The 23,241-nt window shown below is 52.5% G+C and overlaps 1 protein-coding gene across 2 annotated transcripts in view; it reads right to left on the bottom strand.

Annotated features, from left to right (window-relative positions):
- Positions 1-68: 68 nt before the first annotated feature.
- ALPK3 (alpha kinase 3) overlaps positions 69-23,241 on the bottom strand; it is a 58,031-nt gene continuing 34,858 nt past the window's right edge. For both annotated transcript variants that reach the window (XM_090030171.1, XM_090030172.1), the window contains 10 exons: positions 18,865-20,215; positions 11,731-13,735; positions 9,978-10,125; positions 9,165-9,292; positions 7,985-8,020; positions 5,850-6,124; positions 5,094-5,182; positions 4,542-4,759; positions 4,306-4,354; positions 69-3,739 (listed from right to left, as the gene is read on the bottom strand). In XM_090030171.1, coding sequence (XP_089886297.1) covers positions 3,400-3,739; positions 4,306-4,354; positions 4,542-4,759; positions 5,094-5,182; positions 5,850-6,124; positions 7,985-8,020; positions 9,165-9,292; positions 9,978-10,125; positions 11,731-13,735; positions 18,865-20,215 — 4,639 coding nt within the window. In that variant the 3' untranslated portion in view covers positions 69-3,399. The remainder of the gene's footprint in view (positions 3,740-4,305; positions 4,355-4,541; positions 4,760-5,093; positions 5,183-5,849; positions 6,125-7,984; positions 8,021-9,164; positions 9,293-9,977; positions 10,126-11,730; positions 13,736-18,864; positions 20,216-23,241) is intronic.

Raw genomic sequence — 23,241 nt, 5'->3', positions numbered from 1 at the left:
ATTAGCAAATGGCATTGTTATGGTGAGAATTCCCAACCTGCCAGCCGCACCGACATAATGGAGAGCAGACCAGTCCTTCTCACTTTATTGCACACGAGCACACCCATTTGCCAATACACAGATGAGTATGTACAGGGGTATTTTACAACTATCTGAACAAGAGCAGGAAATGTACACTCCTGAGCAGACAAGCGCAGCCACAGCCACGGAATGCAAAGCGCCGCAGTAAGAAACTGCCCCACCTGGTCTCTGCTGGACCTCGCCACGTGGCAGCTGGGGCACATGGATCATGCTTCCTCGCCATCGGAAAGAGACACCTCCGCTGCGGACACAGTGATCCCTGTCCCTGCCTCAGCCCTCTCCACAAGCTGAAGGAACATCCCCACCACTCCTGTGACAACAGTGACTCCCTGCCATAGTTCTTCCCACAGCTGCCAGCTCTTCTCTGCTGTAACTGGGCAGCTCTGAGAGAGAAAGGTGTGTTTTCGACACAGTGGCCATTAGGCAGATGCCTCATGAAAGCCAGCAGCCTGCAGCGCCCCTAGCCACCAGTCAGCAGGTGTAAGGCACGGTTGGGGGGAGGCCCTGACATGCTACAACTGCAGACCTGAGGCAAAAGCACATGCCTTCTTACCCAGCAAAGCTGGAGCCTATAAGTGCTCCCTGCCATGGGGTTTGCTTTCTTTTGGGGCAGGGAAAGGGGGTGGGAGAGCTTGCTTACTTTTTCAGGTTCTGGCCAGCTCTGCTCCAATCCTGAAGGCAAATTGGCTCAGTTGAGATTTGCTACAGGGCTCCAAGCACATTTGTGGTGGCAGCTCACAGCATCCCCACAACAGAGGTGGGGCCCTGAGTCTGTAGCTGCCTTCTTCTTCATTACCAGCCAGTTAATGAAAGGAAATGATAAACAGAAACCAGAGGGTGTAACTAAGCTCCAGCAGGGAGGGTGCATCTGCATTACCATTTCACCATCAGCCACCTGCCTCTGATCCCTCCAGAGGGGCAGCAGCCGCACCACACCTGGTGACCACCCCACACTAGCAAGCAAATGGCCTCGTGCAGACGAGCCCTGGCGGGTTTCTTTATTTTTAAGGGCAATTTTCTGTGTCCCAGGTCAAATTAGCCAAATCTGGTCCAAATCTTGTTGAAACATCCAGGAACCATATGTGGCCCTACTACCAGCAAGGGGCTTCAGATGCTCCAGCCTGGGCTTCAGATGCTTCCAAGTCCTTTGGCAGGCATCCTATGTGCAGGTCCACGCCCAGAGGCTTGGGGTTCAGAAGCCCTCGAGTTTTGCTTGCCCTCAGCCATATGGCCTCAGGAGCAAGCTAGGGAGATGTCTCCCATTTCCACAAAGTCAGCATGTAGCTATGATCCTCCCACTGGAAGCTGGCTAGTGGGAAGCTAACTATGAGGCTCTAGTAGGGGGTCTTGTTCACAAGCAGACAAGAGTGCAACCCTCCACTACATAGTGCCATTTTAATTGTATTACATAGGTCAGGGGATTTCCCCTGCTACCATCATGGTCATGGTATTTCCCCTGCCAGGGTGCTTAGCTTTTGCAGGTCCTCTTTTCACTGGTTCCCTGCATCAGGGAGATGCCCTCAACCCAGTCAGGGCCTGCACAATTGATGGTGCAAGCAAGCAAAGCAGATCACCTGCCCCAGTGTCTGTCACAAAGACCCAAAGAAGAAGCCCATGGTTCATATTTTCATGTTGTTTCCCCCCAGGGCAGAGGGTGGGAGGTAGGCAAGGCAGGGCCAGCCTGTGTGTCTCAGGGCAAGGGTGCAGGAAAAAGGACTCATGCCCTCCCTGGCTCCTAGTGAGGTAAGCAGTGAAGCTGCTGCCTTCTCAGATAGCTAACTGATGAGGCACGATGCCTGGCTCTTCACAGCAGCCCTGGCACACAAGGCAGTGACTTTCTCCCCCTTCCTCCTGAGCCTGGCTACTGACCTGGCCTCTGCATGAGGTAGAGCAGCCCTGAGGCCTCACTAGTTTCCACCAACAGGTAACAGCTCCCAGTTGCCTCTCTGCTGCCCTAAAATACCCCTGGGGGGCTGGCTCTGGAGGGGGCAAGTACAACCTGGGGCTTGCCAGCAGCAGGGCACTTTGTCACAAGGGGAAGTTGCAGCTGGCAAGCACTGATCCTAGCAAGCAGGGTCTGGGCTGCTCATCCCCTTTGCTGGCAGCATTCAGAGTGAGTGGCCCTGTGGGGGACCGGGCAGCCTGGGGTCACTGTGTTCAGGAGGGGACCTCGGTTTGACAGCAAGGGGAAGCTGAGGATTTCAGCAGGAAGGCCATCTCTACTTGGAGGAGGAAGAGACTTGACACTTTTTTCCTGGGAGGCTTGAACTCCCTGTTGCCTGCTGCGGCAAGCAGCTGCCTCTCTGTCTTGGTACGGCTGGTACCTAGTTACCATGGTGACAGGCGCATGAGCTGACGCACACAAACTCCCTAGGCACCAGCACCAGCACCAGCAAAGCACGTTGGTGGACTGGGAGCTTTCCACAGCTGCATTTCGTGGGGCACCACGACGGCTGCCACTCCAAATGCTCTTGTTTGGCTCCATGTGAGTATTCAGGGCTTCCCTGCAGGGCACAGGGGGTTAGACATGCAGGGGTGGTGCAACCTGTCTGTGCTGGCATGGGTCACAATGTAGTAGGGGCTTGTACACAGGGCAGGAACCATCCAAGCTGGGGTGCGAGGCTACCATGAACCCAAGTAGAGAAAAGCTGGAGCCAAGGGAAACAACCTGAGATACCACTGACTAGGAGCCCACGTCTGTGCTGGGTCACTGCTCAGGAGGGAGGGATGCAGGCAGGGAGAGGCCGCACCCATTGCCAGTCTGTCTGCCTGCCCTCCTGGGCAGCTGGATCCACCCAGCACCAAACAGCCCTGACGGGAGGGGAAGGGGGAGCAGCAGGGGCATTTGCAGCAGTCCGGAGAGCACCAGATTCAGTGTCGGAGCCGAGGCAGGGAATGCAAAGCCGGCACGGCCCAGACAGGGGCTTTGGAAGATGAACCCGCGGGGTCAGTAGCAGGCAGTGGGCTGTCCCCACACCCCTGCCTCGCAGGCTCGGCTGCCCCAGCTTGGCTTTCCCTTTACAGAGGTATAAATCAGCAGCGTGTGAGATAACAAGACCCCTCCCCCTGCCCCCTCCGCAGGCCCAGTCATGCAGCAAGCCAGCTCTGGCCCACAAGGCTACTTCCCAGGTTGCTCTAGAGTGTCCTTGGCCCGGTTGCTGCTTCATTAGCACACCACACACAGGATGCAAACGGCGGGGGGCTGGTGGGAGGAGATGCGCTGGCCGCTGCTGTAGGGGTCCCTTTTCCCAAGTGTGCGCAGCAGCAGGCTGCCTCCCCTGGCCCGTGGGCTCTGCGATCCCGCCGGGCAGGCTCTGCCTACTGCAGCCGGCTGGACCTGCTGCTCTCCCCAGTTCTGGACTTCACGGGTAGCTGGGCCTCCCCTGACTCAGTGGATTTCCGGGAGCTTTTAGGGCTGACTGTACCCTTGCGGGTGCCCTGGGGGCTCGCCAGGCCCTTCTTCTGCAGCTGGGGGCTGGACTGGGTTGAGGAAGCCTTCCTGCCCATCGATGGGCTCTTGGAGCCCTTGGATTTTACTGGCTGCTGCACAGTCTCCAGGGTCTTCAGGCCCAGGATCTCACAGTAGTGGTTACACTGGTGGGTAGCAGCAAACTGCTCCAGCAGGGTGGGGAAGCAGCTCTCTTTCAGCCCCTGGTACCTGCCAGCAAACAGCAATGCTCAGTACCCAGGCATGTGCAAAAGGGCTCCCAGGCTCTGAAGGCAGCTGCCCAGGGCTCCTTCTCCCTTGATTGGGATGCTTGGGGTCTCTGTGATCCCCTCTGCTTACGAGGGCTCCCATTTCCTAGGGAACCGCTGCACTCTCATTAGCATGGGCCATGGCGTTTCATCATGGGCCATGGTGCTCTGCCATCAGCTGCCTCATGCATGCCCCACTTCTCATTGCATCCCTTCACTTCCCCTCCCACCCACCACCATACACAGAGATGCTGGACTGACTCCCAACGGCAGCGACAGGATGCAGAGTTCTGCTGGAGACTGAATAGAGCGAGTGGTGCCCAGCTGGCTGAGGGGCAAGGACAGGGGGCCCATGCTCATGCCTACTGGGGTGGTTACACCCCTGACTGCACTATCATTTCTCCCTCAACCAAGTATAGAGGCTGTCAGGCAGTCCTGTTGCCTGGGGCAGGCAGCCAGGACCTGGCTGAGGCTGCTCAGTCCCTGTGAGGAGGCAGGAGTTCGGCTCAGCTCCCTGGAGTCACTCACCCTTTCAGCTTTGTGGCTATCCTCACGTTGGTGATCTTCCACCCTACACCTGCAATGAAAGGGAACACCAGTCTGCCTTAGAGCAAGCCACTTCAGGGAGCCTACGTCCAGGGGTGAGTCTCCCAGGAGGTGGCAGAGGCCTCCTCCCCCCGGGGCGGATACCATGCTGGGCCCTGGGGCATGACACAGAGAAGCAAGAACCTCCTCTCTGCTTGGGGGGCAGCCCCTGCCATTACCTTCCATGTCTGTCACCAGGATGTTGCCATTCGTCCATTGGTAGAGCCAGTGCTGGAAGGAGCAGCATTTCTGTGCAATCTCTGATGTGCTCCTCACGGCCAGGCTGCCGTCCCGCTCCCTGACACAGTACCGCTCAAAAGACCCCTCCAGGTCCTCCTCCATGGTGGCATAGGGAATATTGTTGGCAGGTCGATAAATCAGGTACAGCGGGATTATCCTGGGCAGGGGGTAGTGGCCAGGGTCAGCATGGGATGGTGAGGCAGGGCTCACCCAAGGGTCCTCCAGCCCAGTAGCCTCCCTGAGCTCCACAGCACTTGGACATGCTAGCAGTAAGCAGGTATCCCATCCCCTGGGGTGGAGGACTTTTCTCCCAGCCTGGCTAGACCATGGTGCTCATTTAGCCTCATAGTGACACTTGGGGTAGGAGGGGGCTAGGCCACCTATGGCTGATGTCCCTCAATCTTCCTACAGAGATGCCCATGACAGAAAGGGGCCCTGCCTCCCTGGCCTGCAGTAGGGGTCCATGGAGGAAAGGCAGAGTCCTGACTTACTCAGGCACTGCCCCAAAGTCCAAGATGGCCCGTGCCTCAGCAGCGAAGATCTTGCAGTATTCCCGGCTGGAGTTCTGGATTTTGCATTCCTGGGATTGAAGCACAGAAGTTACTGCCCCTGCCCTTCCCCTTCCCTGAGGCCTGCCAGCCCCGTGGGGCACTGCTCAGATAGCCTCTCCTACCTACCGGAGACTGGCATGGGAAGTGACCTGGCAGCTGCTGTGTCCTGTTCACTGCTCTCCTCCCAGAGGACACGGGGCAGCATAGAACACCCCAACCTGCAGGGCTGAACCCAGACCCACCAGAGGTCCAGCCACCCAGCCTGCCCAGGGTAAGTGTGAGCACTGGACAAGTGGGGAGCTGGGAAGAGCAAGGGTAGGCCTTGCAGTAGTACCCAGTCAGTGAGCAAACAGACAGGGCACGCATAAAAATATGTTGTGGCAGCTAAGTAGGTGCTGTCAGTGAACAGGTGAGCAGAGGCCAGGGGAACTGATCAGGCTTGATGGGCAAGAGCTAGGAGCAGGGAGGAGCTGAGGAAAGGGCAGCCTGCTGGACTGAGGCCAGGTGGGAGAAGCCTGTTGAGCTGGAGCTGGAACGGGGCAGGTGCAGCGTCAGGAGTGGGGAAATACCAGGTCAGGCAGAGAAGATGAAACTATCCCACATATCCCCTAGCTCCCACCAAGCAAGGGGTTTCAGGCCATCACCAGGTTGCAGGCAGAGGGGCCAGGGCACGGCAGGGTGAGGTGAAGCACCCACCTGAATGGTGATGTCATAGTTCTTCTCAACGAGCGTATTCTCATTCTTGGTCCCGAAGATGATGAGGTTGTGCACTTTGATGAGGCAGGTCCTGCCGGACTCGAAGATGGGCTCCAGGCCATAGATGGCCCGGACGCGGCACGCCTTGCGCTGGAAGCCGTCACCCACCTCCATGTCCTCACACATGATGCGCCCAAAGAACTTGTCCCCCCAGTAGCCTGATTCGGCCAGGCCCTTGGCGAACACCATGGGGGTCATTTCGATCTCTTCACCAACTGGTAGAGGGAAGAGAATGTGAGCCGGCACCGCCAGGCTGGGCAGGGAAAGGCCAGGAGCTGGGCAGTAGGGCTGTGTGGGGCTTTGGACAGCGCTTCGGATCCAGAGAAGCTTTGGACACTTTGGGGTGCGAACCAGCACATCCGGGTCAAATCGCTGCCTCGTTCGGCATCCCAAAGCGCTTCAGAGCCGGCTCGGAGATCCAGCCATAGGGTATAATGGGGAAACAATAAAATATCTATAACTTGTTGTTTTTTGTCTGATTTGGATGAAGTTTACAGGAGTGGTAGACTCTGCAGAGCAGATGAAACCTGCCAGGTTTCAAGAAGATCGGTACAGGGGTTTGGGGGAACAGCACCCCAAATTCTTGAAAGCAAAACTTCTGTCACATCTGTGTTACACCACGGGGGTGAAAACTGCAAAGGCCTTGCTGAGGCCACAAAGCCTGCCGAGTTTCAAGAAGATCGGTGCAGGGGTTTGGGAGGAACTGCACCTCAAGTGGTGGACAAGCAAAACTGGTGCCCTGGGTGCCTGTGGGACCGACGGTGTTTGTCTTGGGGCGGGGAGGGGGGCACTGCTGCAGGCCTGGCTGCTGAGCTGCTGTGTTCCCAGTTACCAACAATCAGTCGTGATTAACTCAGGGACCAGGGACTCAGGGACCAGCTCAATACACAGGACCTAGCTAATGTAGCCACTTAATTGCCATCAATTAACACCTACAAAACCAGGCTAAGGAGAGGAAAGCATCAATGCTGACAATCAACTGCCCCAAGACAGTCGGTCTTGGCACCAGTTTTGCTTGTCAGCAGCTCGGGGAGCAGGGCTCCGGGACCCCACTGCACCGATCTCCTCCACAATTGGCAGGTGTTGTGGCCACCATCCCTGCAGCTGTCACCCCGCTGTGCCTTAGCACACGCAGTGTCACCCATGGCATGAGTTTTGCTTGTCCACAGCTTGAGGGGCAGTTCCCCACAAACCCCTGCACCGATCTCCTTGAAACTTGGCAGACTTTGTGGCTTCAGTAAGAGCTACCACCCCTGAAGTTTTCACCCCTCTGTGGTGTAACCGTGACAGGAGTTTGGCTTTCAAGAATTTGGGGTCCAGTTACCCCCAACCCCCTGCACCAATCTTCTTGAGACTTGGCAAGTTTCATGCTCTCAGCAGAGGCTACCGTCTCTGCATGTTTCATTGAAAATGGACAAGAAACAACAACATTATAGTTATTTCATTGATTCCCCATTCTACCCCATGGCCAGATCTCCGAGGCGGCTCCGAAGCTTCGGCCAGATCGAGGCAGAAACCCGGTCCCGAGCTCGGATCGGATTGTAGCCATCCGAAGTGGCTGGATCCAAAGCCGGATCGAATCACTGCCGACTTGCACAGGCCTACTAGGCAGGGCTGGGTGTCTCCTCCCCTGGTGTCCCAAGTTAAGAGGGAAGGCAGAGCTAGTTTGACCCCAAAGGAGTGGGGGCAGCAGGTGGGCAGCAGGCTCAGCTTCCAGGTGGCAGGGGAGATGGGCTCTACCTTGGAGCAGAGCCAGCTCTGGGGGTGCTGCAGCCCTCCCACCTGCTTCCACACTGCAGGGCCTCAGAAGGCAGCAGGGTCTGGGCCTGTGATCAGCCAGTTCCTGTCCTGCCAGTGTTAACCAGCATTGCTTTCACATGGGGTGGTGGCTTGCTAGGGAGGAGCAACTGAGTCCTACCCTGCCTAGCTGCCCAGTACTCCTTCCCCATCCCCAGGGTGCCCTCCCTATGTTCAGTGCGGTGCCACCCCTCATAGCAAGGGAGTGCTGGCTTTTGGCAGGGCCTTGGCCATGCGGCCGGGGCAGCACTCACGGCTCCTGAAGCAGCTCACGTTACCTTCAATTTCTTCTCTTGAGATAAGTCCCGACAGCACTGAGAGGGATACAAAGCCCAGGGGTGAGTGAGAATGAAGGTATTGGGGGTGGGGACCACTACCCAGTGCTCAACCTGAGACCACTACGCACAGGGCTCTGTGCGCTTCCCTTTGCTTGCCTGGGGATGCACCCAGAGGCCCACTGGTGACAGGTACGCCCCAGAGCTGCCTGACATGCCTGAGCCAGCCCCAACACAGAAATTTTGAGCTCTAATAAGCTGCTGGAGCTCCATCACGACCTGGCTCTTTGGGCTGCAGCACCGGGCCCTCTGTGTGAGGGTTTTATGGGGCTGTCTGAACCCAACCAGTGCCCTTTGGCCTACAGTCCCCAAGCCAGGGTGAGCAGTGGAGGGGCCAGCCTGCCCCTCCCACAGAACAGGACAAAGAACAGGCCTTGGGGGTAAGGCCGGCCTGAGACAGACTCGTGGCCCCGGTGCCAGAGCCCAGGCCTTGGCTCAGGTCTGGGAGCATGCAGGTCTCAGGGCACAGAGAGCGGATCAACTCCTCTCGACCCATCCCTTCTTGTACAGTGCTGTGGAGCAAGGCCTTGCCCAGACTGTCCAAGTATCACAGCAATGGGGTCCCAGGCCACCTCCAGGATCAGGGGTGCCCTTCACTGGCCACCCCAGGAGGTAGCTGCCCGCAGCCAGCTCCTGACGACGTTACTCCGCGCTCTAGCATCTTTTCTGTACATGACCGTTTACTCTTCTCCCTCCAGCTCCCTGCACCCAGCACTAACCCCACTCCCTAAATGCCCAACCTGGTCCTGGGACCTAACACTTGCCCGCCCAGTCCAGCTCTCCTGCCCCCAGTGCCTCACCTGCCCCCCTCTCAGCTCTCCTGCCTCCCAGTCACCACCTGGTAAACCTGCCCCCCTCACACTTGCTCAGGCTTTCTGGGGTAGGGGATCATTCTGTTTATTGCAGGGGGTGCTGGTGCCACAACCCTCCCACACAACTACCTGCCCTCTGCCCACACAACACGCCCTGGCAAGCACCATGCCCACCTCACATGGTGCCCTCTTGTGACCCTGAGTGTCTGTGTGTACAGGAGGGGGCTTGCAGGCAAGGAGGGCCCATGCAGCTGGGATCACTCGGTCCAGAGAGGGGCTTGCACTGGACACAGGCCAGGCAGGCAGCTCACCTTCTGCACTGAGCAGGAAGTCAGTGGAGTCAGTGCCATACTCGTTCTGGATGACGCACTGGTAGACACCACAGTCCTTTCGGGACGCCTGCACAATGGCTAAGGCTACTTGCCCCTCATCGCCAGCGCTGCAAGAGAGCAGAGCTACCTTGTATCAAGCAGCCCTGCCATGATGAGTACCACAATACCAGTCAGGGACACAGCCCCCAGTAGACCAAGGCTGCACACACCCGCCCCTGCCTCAAAGAGCTTGCAATGGAGTCATGAGCGGTGGCATCTCTGGAATATATTGGGTCCTCCAGAACTTTCTTCCTCCCCAGCTCTTCCCAGCCCAGAGGGCTGAGTTTCCTAACATCTGACTGGGCACTGGGGGATTTTGCCTTCCTCCAAAGTGCAGGGTGTGATCCTCTTCTGTGGATCTCCTGAGCGTATTTTAATGAACTATTACTTGTCCTTGCAGTGGCAGGACATTCATCCCCCTGCTTTAGTGGTGGCAAGTACAGATGGTTTTGAGGCACTGTGCCTGGTAGTTATGCGGGAGGATTGCTCATGCAGTTTTACAGATAAGATAGACATAAACTTATCTAGGCTGGTTTAGCAGGGGGCTAGACTAGAGGACTTTCTGGGAGCCCCTTAAGCCTGACTTTTCTGTGATGTTGTGACTTTGTTAACAGGAGGCACCATCACCCTCTAAACCTTGAGGAAGGCTGTTATGTTATCAGAGCCTGATAAATGCTGAGTGCTGGGCTGGACTGAATCCATCAGCCAAGGGCTCCATACAATGAGTGAAACACAGAGACGGTGGCAGGTTACCTCCTCCTGGCTTCAGCGATAGGCACCTCATCCTTGTACCAAATCAGCTTGGATTCACTCAAAATATTGAAGAACTGACACCACAGCTTCAGGTTTCCTGATGCATCAGAGAATTGCTCTGGCCTGATCTTCCGTATCACCTGGGGGGCTATGGAGAAGGGCAAAAAGAAAAGACTGGTGGTAAGACAAGCTTTGCATGCTGTAGCTCCACTTCACGTGCTCCTTGCAGGTGGTGTTTGGGCCCTTGCTACTGGATGGTTCTCAATTGATGCCTGGGAAAGGTGGGCACCTGCTGTCCAAGGGCTGGACCAATTCCTACACATGTGACAGGAAAGGAGAATCCCCCTCTGGGATATGCAGAGCATTTGGTTTAATGCTGCACAGCAATGAAAGGAATGGACAGATGCACCATGTCCACCTGATGGGTCACTCATAACACAGAGGAGCAGCATGGAAGTTTGCTCGGGAGATCCTATTTTCTGTGAAAGATGCCACAGAAAGTTGCCAGGTGTTGAAACCCCTGCTCGCTGCTCCTGACATGACGACTGGTACTGGCAGTGGCACACTGTTTCCCATGGCTCACATTGGCACTGCCCTCACAGAAGAGGGATTAGACAGTGACACCCACATTTCCTCCCCATGGCAGATTTTATCATTAGGTTCTTCCCAGACATTTTGTGAGACAAGGTGGGGGTGCCAATTCAAGCATCAAATTTAATTCACCAGGGACTGAGGGGCATACATCCTCTCTGATCCAGTCTCCCTTAGCTGACATAAGCAAAAAGGCAAAGTGAAGATGCACCACAGTTTTCCACAATATCAGAGAATCAGGTATTTCTCATTCTGTACTGCACCTTGTGTCAGTGTGCAGCACAGCAAATACCAGGACAAGCATCCTAGAAGCCTGGGTTTCACTGAGGCACCCAGGAGGAGGGGATGTGCCACTTCTGGTAACAGCAAACACAGTCACTATGCCTCTAGCTCCATGAGCTCTCAGTGAGCTGCAGTGTGGCCAATGGCAGTTTCTCAAAGGGTTTCCTTCTCTGCTGGACACTTGGTCTCAACCCCTACTTAGATCCTGGTCACACTTCTTCCCTGAAGTAGCACTAGACAGCCTAAGTAAAGGTGCTGGTGCCTCTAGCATTGTCTCCTGCTCTCTCTGGTCAAGGTACAGGACATGAATGGCTAGACCCCAGGTCCCCTCCCTTCCAGAGCAGCATCCATCTTACTGAGTGGCACACGCACCCTCTACTTGCTCTTCTTTGGGCCCCACATACCTTTCTCTGTTGGCTGCCCAGTGGGCTAGCTTCAGTAGAAGGGCTAGAAACAGAGGACACAGGTTCAGACCCACTGTGGGAGAAAGGGGACCTAGAATCGAGGTTGCTTCCTGGCCAAGTGCCCTCAGCACTAGACTAAAAGATGGGTGGGATCTGTTTGTACAGGTTTGATGAATGGAGAGGAGCTCATAGTCCCTACTTCGCATGTGGCAACTTGTAACTTCCTGCCCCATGTGTGCCTGCAGAACTCATCACTGCTGTGTGCTCGTGGTCCCAGCAGCTGCATACTGCTGTCCTTTATGCTCACACAGAAGAAACTGCTGCAGATTCCTCAAACACTAAGGCTTAGCTCATATGCGGGTATCCACAGTCATTTCACAGCCACATAATGAGAAGTACTTGAAAGGAGGTGCCTACCCATGCTGCCGTCACCTCTTGTGCACAGAGGCAAGAGGTGAGGGAGCTTTTCTTCTTACCTTTAAAGGGATCATTTGTTTTCCTAGTCTCCTCTGCCTGTACTTCTGGCTTACTGTCAGCAGGGGGTTCATGGTTATCATTTCTCTCCTCCACATGCTCCTCATACAGCTTGGGAACCTCCAATGTGGCCATCTTTCTGGTGAGGGTTGGGGAGCGCCGTTCGACAGGAGGAGACGGGGTTGGAACAGGGGCTTGCAGCAGGGCCGTGTTCTTTCTGGATTGCCGTGGGGACACAGTGGGGCTCTCTCTCTTCAGGTACACTGGGCCCTCGGGGGCTGCCCCCTCTGCTTCCTCTGCCTGTTTGGCTTTGGATAGGTATATTTTGCGCCGTGCCCCAGATGCAAGCTCCTCTGGCGTGGCACATGGCAGCACTGCCACAGAGTCAGCAGGGTTCTCCCTCCCACTGCTCTCCAGATTCAGGGTGGGAGACTCATTCTCTGCCTGACCAGCACTCTCTGCGGGCACGCTACCCACCACAATGGAGGGCACTGTCAACAGGCTCAGCCCTTCAGTCTCAGAAGCCACCCGGCCACGCCGTCTCAGTGGTGCAACAGGCTTGACTACCAGAGTCTCCTGGCTAGTGATTAACTCCTGGTTAATCATCCCTGTGATCTTTCGGGAGGTCCTGGGGGTGAGAGGCAAGCTTTCTGCTGTCTGGAACAGTTGGTTGGTTTGTACCTTTTCAAAGATCTTCCTGGATGTTCTGGGGCTGAGCCCTGCAATGCCCACCTCTGGCAGGGCCTCCTCCTCAGTGGCAGGCGGGACCTCCCCTGCCTCACTCTCCTCTGGCTCAGCTCCAGCCTTTGCACTGTCCTTGCCTTTATCTGACATCTTCAAAAGCAGAAGGAGATAATTCTTTAAGGAGGACACCAGATTCTTGTGCTGTACTTTCTGCTCCATAGATATTTCCTCCTGGTGCCCCTGAAAGCCAGGTACAGCCTGAGGAGCCAGTGGCTTTCTTAATACTGGATGGACCTCAACTCCTATACCTGAAGAGGACATCTCACCTCTCACAGCTACAACAGCCTGCTTCTTGCTTGGTGTCACAGCTCTCTGCTCGCCTGCCTCGTGTTGTCGGGGTGCTACTAATACAGACACTGGTTTGTCTTTGCCCTCCTCAGCAGCACTGATGGGAAAGTTATCTTGCTGAGGAATGGTTGCCAAGTGCAGTGCAGATTCATCTGTTTTCTTATTCTCCATCTCTTTCTTCATATCCCGCAGCAGGTGGACCACAGACGGGGTCCCATTGCTTGGGGGCTCTTTGACTGGAGAAGGGAAAGCTAAGCCAGGTGCTTCCTCAGGCACAGATATTTCTGCTGGGGAAGCAGGTGGCTGCTCTTCCTCACAGACCTGGGGGGAAACAGAAGCTGCCACTTCAGTCTCCAAGGATGTCTCTTCTGCCACTGTTGGTGCTTTCTGGTCAGTCTCATGGGAGCTGGGCTCCTCCTGTCTGCCCTCAGTCTCTGCACGGAGAATGCTGTCCCCTAACCACTCTCCAGGTGTCTCTGCTTCTGCAGGTAATGGCTGGTCTATCCTCCCACCTTCCACTTCAGTCTCATGGACACCTTGCTCAAGGATGATTTTGTCTTCAGGAGGCCTTGCTTCCTTTAACAGTGGCTCGACTGAACCCATGTCCTTAGAATCACAACTTGGAAAAGGTCTCTGTTGGGTCTCTTTGCCTGTGAAAGTCAGGGGAGGTCCCGTCTCCTCCTCTTTCCAAGGTAGATGTTCTTCCCAGACAGGCTGTGGGAGGCCTGGAGAGCCAGCTGGAGCCTTCTGGGAATCCTCAGGTGCTTGCTGAATGCCTTCCTGGCTCAGTGTCAGCATCCCTGGTTCTTGCAGGTCTGGCCTGGGGCCTTCCTGCTCTTCAGGTTGCTCTGTGTCCATGCTAGTGACCTCTTTTAAGCAGCTCTCTTGCTGATTAGTATCTTCTGCTGGTTCTGATGATGGATGCTTCAGGTAGTTGCTGGCAGGTGATAACACTGGCTCTGCCATCTCTGGGGCCTAGAAGCAAAAGGGAAATGAGGATTATTTTACTACCTGGATCCCCCTGGTATTTCAGGTTAACACTTAGGGCCCATCTGCCCTTCATTTACCCTGAAGTGTCTGGGGAATCAGACTGAATCATAGTCTGATCCTGCCTCTGTGGACAAAACCTAACTATCAAGGACTAATTTTGATCAGTGTTGAGCTCTGTGGGCTTGCTTTGGCTGCCACTAGATTTGTGAAGGCTTGGCACCTGTCAAAATCAGGCTCCTCCTCTCTGGCTGTGCTCCTGCCATGTGAAGTCTACAACACCACTCCATAACATGCACATAACTTGTCCAGAAAAAACACACACTGAGCCCAAATGGCTGAGGAAGTCTATTGCCAAGGCAGAATGATATTTCACTGTTGACTGTCAATATTGAGACCATGATAAAAGAGGTGCCCGCTCTGACCTCCCTTCGAACACTGAATAACAGTTCAAGTGAGAAAAGACCTGGGACGGCCGGTATGGATCCAACCCGAGGCCCTGCTTCCATAGCAGCCAACACCAGATGGCTCCGCAGAATGTCTCGGCTGCCGGCTCTCTGCTGCCCTAGCGAGGGACTCCTTCTAGCCCCGAGTCGGAGGGGACTGACTTAAACTCTTTCAGCCAGGAGGTTTATCCCCACTTCTAAAATGTTTTTAAACATTAACTATTCTATATTCTAGTGAGATATTCCAGATACTGCTACAAGCATCTGGTGCCTCTGAAAACCTCGCGGAGCTCTTGGCCTGGCTGGCAGTGGATTCCACAGTCCAAGATTATGGTGCAGGGAAAAGGAGTTTATTTTATCAGTTGCAAACTGTACACTCTACAAGGACCTGTGCTTGGTTTGGGAGTCAGGGGGAAGTGATTCCCCCCATGTCCCTTCTCTAGACCACTCTTTGTTCTATTAGACCAGTGATTCTCAGCTGTTATAGATGCAGGGCACCCCTTGGAAAATGCCAGTTCTTTGCTTTCACTCATTTTTGAATATGGAGAAATACTAGGAGCAATTCTTTGATTGCAAAGAACTCAGAAACACCCGCCATGGGTCAGGATGCTTTTGACACTATGGATTCCTTTTGAAAATCTTTGGGTTTATCTTGTGAATCGTGCAGATGTTTGTACATATAACAATGCTAATACTGAATGGCACCCTGCAGCACCTTTAAAAGGATCTCATAGCACCCTAGTTTAGAATTACTTTCCTTTTCTGTGTCCTTGTGACAAGGTATTTACTACTTAGCAGAATTTTGCAGATTCATTTAAATCTGACAGGGTTGCACCATGAGTGCTTCTGCTATGGTGTCAGATTTACAACCTCTGAGCTGTCAACCACGTGCCTCGGTGCCTGCATCATCTGAATTATATCTTTATCATGCCCCGCTCTTTTTATCTCATTTTCCTGATGACCACTGAATCTCTTCCCTGTCTTCTGAAGCATTTTCCAGGCCCCTAACCATTTCTGTCTCTTGTCTCTAACTCCCTCCACCTCCGCAATCTCCCACGGGAGATGGGTACCACAAAACTGCATGCAGGAGCCACACTAACGTGCCCACTGATTCATGTATGGGCACTGCACTATGCTCTGGGTTATCCACCACGTCATTTATTATGCAGCTTGAAACTTTGGCTGTTCCCTGGGTGGTGACTGCACACTGAGTAGCATTGTTGCAGCTGTCTACAGGGATGCCCCCATCCCTCTCCTGAGTTGAGTCACCTGGCTCAGAGCCCTGGAAGATATATAAGCCCTTCTGATTATTCTGTCCCTACACACCCTGGCATGTTCCCCTCCTCCCTACAGGGCCATTGCCCTCCTCAGCCCTTCCAGTGATATGGGAAGAAGGTCTGGGTTGCAGCTGTCCTGATGCTGATATGCCACCTGCCCATGTGACCATTAGCTATTGCCTTCCTCCTGCAGTGAGGTCTGCATGGAGTCAGCAGCCATTGGTCTTGACTGCAAACAGGTTGCTGGTTGGGACTCCAGCTCCCTCTGACCTGGGGACAGAGACCCTCCTCTCTCTGGGCTAAGCCTGCTCACAGCTCCACATCTCCTTATATAGGCAAGTTACAGGCGCAGTCCATTCAAGGCACTGTAGGGTTGGTACCATGCACCCTGGAGTGGTGAAAACCTCTTAAAAGAGCCTGATAAGCTGCTTATGTGACCTCTGATTGCAGGAAGTGAAGGGGGACCAACACTGCTGAGTGGCTGAAAAGCAAAGGGAAGAGAGATTTGCTGGCAGCACATCTTTGCCATGCAGCACCCAGGAACATGCAACATACAGACCCTTGAGCTTCCTTCAAGATAGCAACCACTGGAAGCAGAGACTCCTCAAGAAGCTGGGACTAATGTTCCACTCCAGTCTTAATGTTAACACCTACACACTGTGTCAATGTGGAGAAAACACCACAGCCCACAGCTTGCTCTGTGTTTCCTCCTTTTCTAGTATGTGAGAAGTTAATTTCAGGTGCTAGAAAACCAGAACAGGCTGAGCTGGGGTCCTCCATCCACCAAACGTTACAAAAGTGTGTACCAAATATCACAAAACAAAACACCAGCATTACAGAACCAGGACAGCAGGGTGAAGATCATACTTTCTACATCACTTTAACTCTGCCCCAGTGGGAGTGGCACAAGATGCTTAGCATGGCAGAGGACCTTACCTTTCTCTGCAGCACCTGGCCCCTGTGTACCTTTGTGCAAAAGAGCTGCACACTAGGAATCTGATTCACACCATTAAATGGGTAGTCAGTGTAGCTAGTTCATCTTCATTAGCCTTGGAATATATGCTAATATTTCCCTTGGATCACAATGGACAGCCTGACCCATTTGTAAGAGGTGAATGGTAAAGGACAGGCCCTCCCAATATTGCCTTCTCTGAAGCTGGCACAGGAATATTACTGAATAAATAGGGAGGGCAGGGGGAAGGCAGCAAGAAAGGCCACAGCACATGGCAGGGAACTTTGGAAGAGCTCAGCTTCTTGTACAGGAGAGAATGAGGGATGGGAAAAGTGTGATTAACCCTTTGACTTTGCACCCTGTCCCCAGTCACCTCCTGTCTGGTGAAGAGCAGGACTCAGTGCCAGAGGTACATAGGCAACCAAAGGTAGAGTGCAGGCTGGGTGGCTGAAATGAATGACCCAATGTCACAGTTTCCTCTGCTCTGAAAGCAGGATCAGCTGAACCAGCTTGAAAGCTGGTTAGACTCTCCTCAGTGGAGGTGCTAACAATAAAACCTGGTGCAAAAAACCTTCTTCAGCCAGAGGCTGTTAGCCCTACAGCACTCACACATGGGGCAATTCTCTAGGAGACTGGAAGAGAAGAAATGTTATGTCAAGAATGGTGATTTATGTAACAGGGAAACTATTGGCAGAGTGAAGAATTAGTTAGATCAAGGCCAACTTTTCCTCCTACTCTTGGATCAGAAAGGATTATGTCTTGGCTACTGCAGGGAATTTCTACAAACACTTCTCACAAAAGCTAAATCCCACTTGAGAGCATCCCTCAGACTTCGTGATGAAGCCAGAATTGGAACCAAGGAAACATTGACCTCAGTCGTTCCCAGGTTCTTTGGACCAATCACCACCATCAACTCTCAATAGTGCTTGCAGATCCATATGCACGCTTCTCATTAAACTTAAATGGAAGCACCATAAAGGCAGTGGTGGGGGGTGCCACCTGACAGGGCTTCTTTGAGTGCAGGACTCAATGAACTTCATGAATGAGATATAGGGAAATTCTTACAGATGACAGCACAAGAGTGGAGGCTGGAAACCACTGTACTCTACCTATTTGGGAGCAAGGAGCATGGAGAAGGAGATGGAGATGCTCAAGAGTATTGTTGTGGGTTTCTGTGGCACAGCAAGGGTTTGTGCAGTTGTTCGATGATAAGGTAGATGTTATGGCCATTAGGTGAGGCTGAACTGTCACACTACAGAAGGGACCCTGAGTACTGTGCTGTGCTGTGCTGATGAGTCAAGGAACCAGGTGCCCAGTTCTTTGTGCAGGTTTTGTCCAAATAATTTGACTGACTCCTTAGCAAGACACAGGCATTTTCCAGCCTGCGTCCTGGCCCTAGCTGTGGCTGCGTGTCTGTACTGAAGCCTAGAAGAGGAAAGCAGATGCCAGGCTCAGGAAATGCCTGCACCTGTTCCATGGGAACACCTGACAGCTCCAACACCAGTGTCTTGCATGTGTAGAGGTGCTACATTTCCTGCCAAGCATGTGACTAGAGTCAGGGCTGTGCCACAGAGGGAACTTAATGGGGTTTGTGCAAGGGTAGTCTCAGGGCTGGGGTGCTTATCTTTGCTGAGGTAGTAACAGCATCACACAAAGATTATGTATCACTTGGCAGAACCAGCCCCTTGCAACACTGTCCAGTGAAGAAGCTGGAACCCCAGGTTAGGTTTTTTTTCCAAATTTTCTGGAACAGGAGACTGAGGTCACACGCATAGAGGCACCTGGCTACTCTCTTTGCCCTAGAGCCTCAAATTTATTTCTCTACAGACCTACTTTTTCACTGAAAAAAAGAAATCCCTGAATGTCAGTCCTGTAATTCAGATTCTCAATCCCACCAGAACCCTGAAATCTGTCTTAGAAGACCCCAGGCCAGAACTTGAGTGAACAGGCAAACATGCAACCTCTGGCCTAACACTACACTTCATGGAAAAGGCTCCAGATAAAATGACAAAAATAGACACAGGCTGAAGGGAAATGGTGACAGTCAGGAGCAGATGCAATTGCTCTGACCCAGCAGCCAGCAGGAAGATTTCTGTGTCCACCCTGTTCCAGCAGGGTAGACGGAGCCAAAAACCAACCCAGTCTACTGTATACATGTTTCACTGTAAACAAAATTCCCAGTGATGTCTAATGAAGTTCACACAGTGTACCTGCCAGGTCCACTTTTCATTTACATAAAGGCTCATTAAATAGACCACCTAGGGGCTTGGGCTCATCGCTAAACTAAACAGATGGCATCATCGTCCTTGCTTGTCATACGCATACAACACTCATTCCCAACTATAAATAGGTGCTCAGGCCTTCAGTGCTTGCTGCTTGTCTGATTTGGAAACATTTTGCATGAGGTCAGACTACCACAAAAAAAAATAGACCTTACAGTACCTCAGCAGGCACTCCAGGGACCAGCTGTTCCTCCAAGGAGATCTGATGCAAGCTACCCCTGGTCTCCTGGTCACACAGGGGCAAATCTCGACCTGGAGCCATCTGATTCACAGGTAGGGTAATTGGCTGTAGGGGTTGCTCTGTGGAAGGTTGAACAGAGTCCAGAGGGTCTGTCGCTCGGATGTTTTCACCAGCTGGCTCCATGGTCCAGCTAGGGGGCTCAGATATTTTCCCAGTGGAATACCTGGATGGTTTACTATGTATTGTAACTACCTCTGTATCCATGGCTTCCTTCCCCTCTGGTTTCTGCTCTGCAGGGTGGCTGTTTTGCTCCTTAGTTGGCACAGGCCTTGCCGATAACTCCTTGGTTGCAGGTGATGAAGTCTTCCTTTGACTGTCAACGTCCATGGCTGGAGGCTGCAGATCAGCCTCATTCTCAACTTCCGGGGATCCTGGCTCCCTCTCTTCCATTATGGGTTTCACTCTGCTCTCAAGAAACATCTCTTTCAAAGAAAAATATACATCACCTTGGGGAGGTGGGGGGCAAGGCTGATGCTTGCCAGGTTTGGCCTCCTGGCTCACAGGCTTCCCTGGTTCCTTGGCTTTCGGCACATCTTCAACCCTGAGATCACTTGCTGTGACTGCCTGAGGTCTCCTGGGCAAGGTGGTGAAAGGGGCAAATCTTGGGTTCTGGGATGGTTTTCCCTTGCCTCTCACACTCTCTTCTCGCCTTGAAGCTTCCTGTTTAGATGGCAGCAGATTGGGAGGCTCATTGTCTTTCTTTTTCTTTTTTGCAGAGGACTCTTTAGCGATGGGCTTGGTAGTCATTTCCTCCACTGTTTCATAGATGTATGTGAGAAAGCCATTCCCATTCTCTTCTGCACTTTCCAGAGAGGAGTCCCCATTGGTGGTCACCTCTGCTTTCAGAGGCTTTGTGATCAGGTTGTTTGAAAACCCAGCCACTGCCTTTAGAGATGGTTCCTTCAACTCAGTAGCTTCTTCATGTAATCTTGATTTAGGATCCACAACGTGCACCTTTGCCATGTCGTCCTTCTCCCAGAGCGAGGCACCTGACCTGGGGTTCATATCCCCTGTCAGCCGCCGCTTTCGGGGGAATCTTTCTGGGCTGACTCTACTTAACCTCTCTACTTCCATATTCTCTTTCCCTCGTTTTTTCCCTTGCTCAATCTCACGCAGTTTTGCTTCTGCTTTTCTCTTGAGCTTAGCAAACCACTTCTGATGGATTTTAAACTCTGTCATGGTTCCCACTTCCAGAACACCAGAACAGGACACGATGCCTTTGTTATTCCTAGCTGAGGCCTGATAAATGGCCGCATCTTCCTCTCTGCACCTGAGGACCAAACACAACATGATGAGTCTCATCTGTCTGCCTCAAGGCACTGTCTGAACACACAACTGTGCCCACCTGTACATGCACACACACATGCCAATGAAATTCTTTGGAAAAGAGTCCTTTCTGTAGTTGTTGACAAGCATCCACTGAGGCATAAAGGATGCTAGGAATTAGGAAGAAAGGGATGAAAAGAAATCAGGAAATGCTATTTTGCCACTGTATAACTCCATGGTACACCCACACTTTGAATACTGCATGCAGTTTTGGTCTTCCCAACCTGAAAGAGAATACAGTAAAACTAGAAAAGGGACAGTGAAAGGGCAGCAAAGGTAATCTGGGGCATGAAGAGGTTTCCATCCGAGAAGAAACTAAATAGATTGGGACTTTTCAGCTTAGAGAAAAAAAATGGCTGGCGGGGGGGTTACAATAAAGCTTTATAAAATACTGGATAGGGTGGAAAAAATAAATAGGAATAACTATGTACAATCTCTCACAATACTAGAACTAGGGAATACAGAAGGAAATTATTAGGAAACAGGTTTCATACAAACAAAAGGAAGCTTTTCCATGTAGTGTGTAATTAACTTGTGGAACTCATTTCCACAAGTTGCTGTAGAGGCTGGCAATGTAACCAGGTTCGAAAGAAGACTGGATAAATTCAAGCAGGTTAGATGTATCAGTGGGTATTAAAAATGATGGTTATGGGTACAAGCTCTGAATTAGGACTTCCTAGGTTCTGAATGCTGGAAGCTGTAAAGGAAGAAGGGTAGGGGCTTATATTTATGTAGGGCTTATCAGTCTGGATAAGCCCGTATGTACTCTCCCCATTAGCACCCACTCTGCACCACTGTAAGACATGGACTGCTGGGCTAGATGAAGCTGCGGTCTGACCCAGTGTGCAGCTCATAGGGTCTTGTGTTATGTTCTATACACAACCTATAAAGAAACAGAAAGGTTTCTTTTCTCTTTCCCCCCCAGCATCCCTACTCCTATTATTTGCAAGTCTATCCCCTATCCTATGGAAAAATACTAATCAGACTACTGGCTTCCTACAGAGAATTCTTCAAGTATCCAAGACTAGCTAGCAGCTTGCCACCAACTATAAAACAGATGCATGTATTTGAAGCTGAACAGAGAGATTCAGTTGAATCTTTCACAGCAGCAGTCTTGGAGCTTGGATCTTGCAAGTACTAAAGGGCTCAAATGAGGCAGAGTCAAACTGAAGCCCAAGTCTTTGTGAAATGCCAGGAATTTACTAACCCAGTTCTGGTCTCTCCTAACATTGATTAAAAGAACGAAGCCTTTTCCATTGAAATCCATGTCTAGAAAAGGGAAGTGTCTGGGTGAAGTGAGAACTATGCAGGAACTTCGCATATCCCATGGCTCTACATTTTGTGGAGGGTGCTGCCTCAGAGGAGTCTCTGGGCAGTCTGTATGGCTGCCTAATGTCACTGCTTCATCAGCTGTAGGGATGCGGCCTTGCACTCCCCCTTCTTGCCCTACAGACAAAGACAGAGCACCCAGCAAGTTAGACCAAAGGCACTCAGATGCCTATAGGCATCTTTTCCCCACACTTCACAGCAGTGGCAACAAAAGTATGGCTGATCCTGAACAGGCAGCCAGATAAGAGCTTCCTTAACACAGCCATTCAAGGCAGCCACAATTTCCACATGCAGGAGGCCTGAGCTGTAATACTGGCACTGGAAGAACTGCTAGCACCCAAGAATTCATAATCAGACCAAGTGAATCCCCACACTGGCTCCTTGTCTCAGGCTCTACAAAGCTCCATCAACCTGTATTTCTTTCAATTAGGCTTCTGCCCTAACAGATCCAGTCTGATAAGATCACATGAACCCCTCTGCAGCCCACTTCACATGGGGCTGGAGGCACATCTTGACCCTAGCAGCACTTCTCTCTGCCCCCCGAGCTCCAAGGTGCCTCTCAGACAGTGATCCACAAGGCCTCCTGCTTCTGCAATAATCCAGAGCATCTGAAAGCGTACCAAATCTCTACCTGCAAGCTTGATGTGAGCTAGGAGATTTAGGAAGGTTGCAGGCTGCCACTCAGACTGCCAAGTTTTGTCTGTCAGCAGCTTGAGGGGCAGTTCTCCCCAAAGCCCTGCACTGACCTTCTTGAAACGTGGCAGGCTTTGTGGCCTCAGCAAGAGCTACCAGTCCTGCAGTTTTCACCCCCCTGTGGTGTAACACACAGACGTGACAGGACTTTGCTTTCAACAGTTTGCGGTGCTGTTTCCCCCAGACTCCTGCACCAAACTTCTTGAAACTTGGCAGGCTTCATACTATCTGCAGAGTCTACCACGTGGAAAATTTCATCCAAATCGGACAAAAAACAACAAAGTTATAGATATTTTATTGTTTCCCCATTATACCCTATGGCCAGATTTCCGAGGCGGCTCTGAAGCGCTTTGGGAAGCCGAACGAGGCAGCGCTTCAATCCGGACGTGGTGCTTTGGACCTTGAAGCGTCCGAAGCTTCTCAGGATCCAGAGCTCTGTCTGAAGCCTCGCACAGCCCTAGTGACTGGGAGCTGGGGGCCCAAGCACTTATCCTGACATAACCCTGCCCACAAGCCCAGCAGAGTCCATGTGATGATATTTTGACCATTTGCTCAAGTTGCTGTGACAACTGTCTTCACCTGGGGTCAGATAATCAGAGTCCAGTTTGTGGGATGCATTATGAGCAGTACTCTGGCTCATGGGAAAGCGCCCTGCTGTGTGTCCTAGCTGCCTCTACCTCCCTTCCTCCAGCCTTCTTGTGGCTCCCCTGTGATCTTTATCTCTCTACCAGCAAAGCCCATTAAAAGCCACAATAGGACATTTCTACCCTTCTCATTTGGTCTCATCCAAATGTTGTCTTCATTGCTATTTGTGCCCAGAGGCAGATCTAAGGGGGTGCGGTGCCAGTTGCACCCTACTGCTGAATTCAGTGCACCAGGGGAGAAAGGGAGAGTAAACAGTGGCAGCGCTTACTCCAAGCTCTGGAGCCATGCTCAGAGCCACATTCC

The sequence above is a fragment of the Crocodylus siamensis genome, chromosome 15, assembly GCF_052110815.1.
Source record: "Crocodylus siamensis isolate JL-2025a chromosome 15, ASM5211081v1, whole genome shotgun sequence".
Taxonomy (NCBI): domain Eukaryota; kingdom Metazoa; phylum Chordata; order Crocodylia; family Crocodylidae; genus Crocodylus; species Crocodylus siamensis.
Note: the sequence above shows the minus strand (reverse complement) of the source record. Positions and strands in the feature narration are given on the sequence as shown.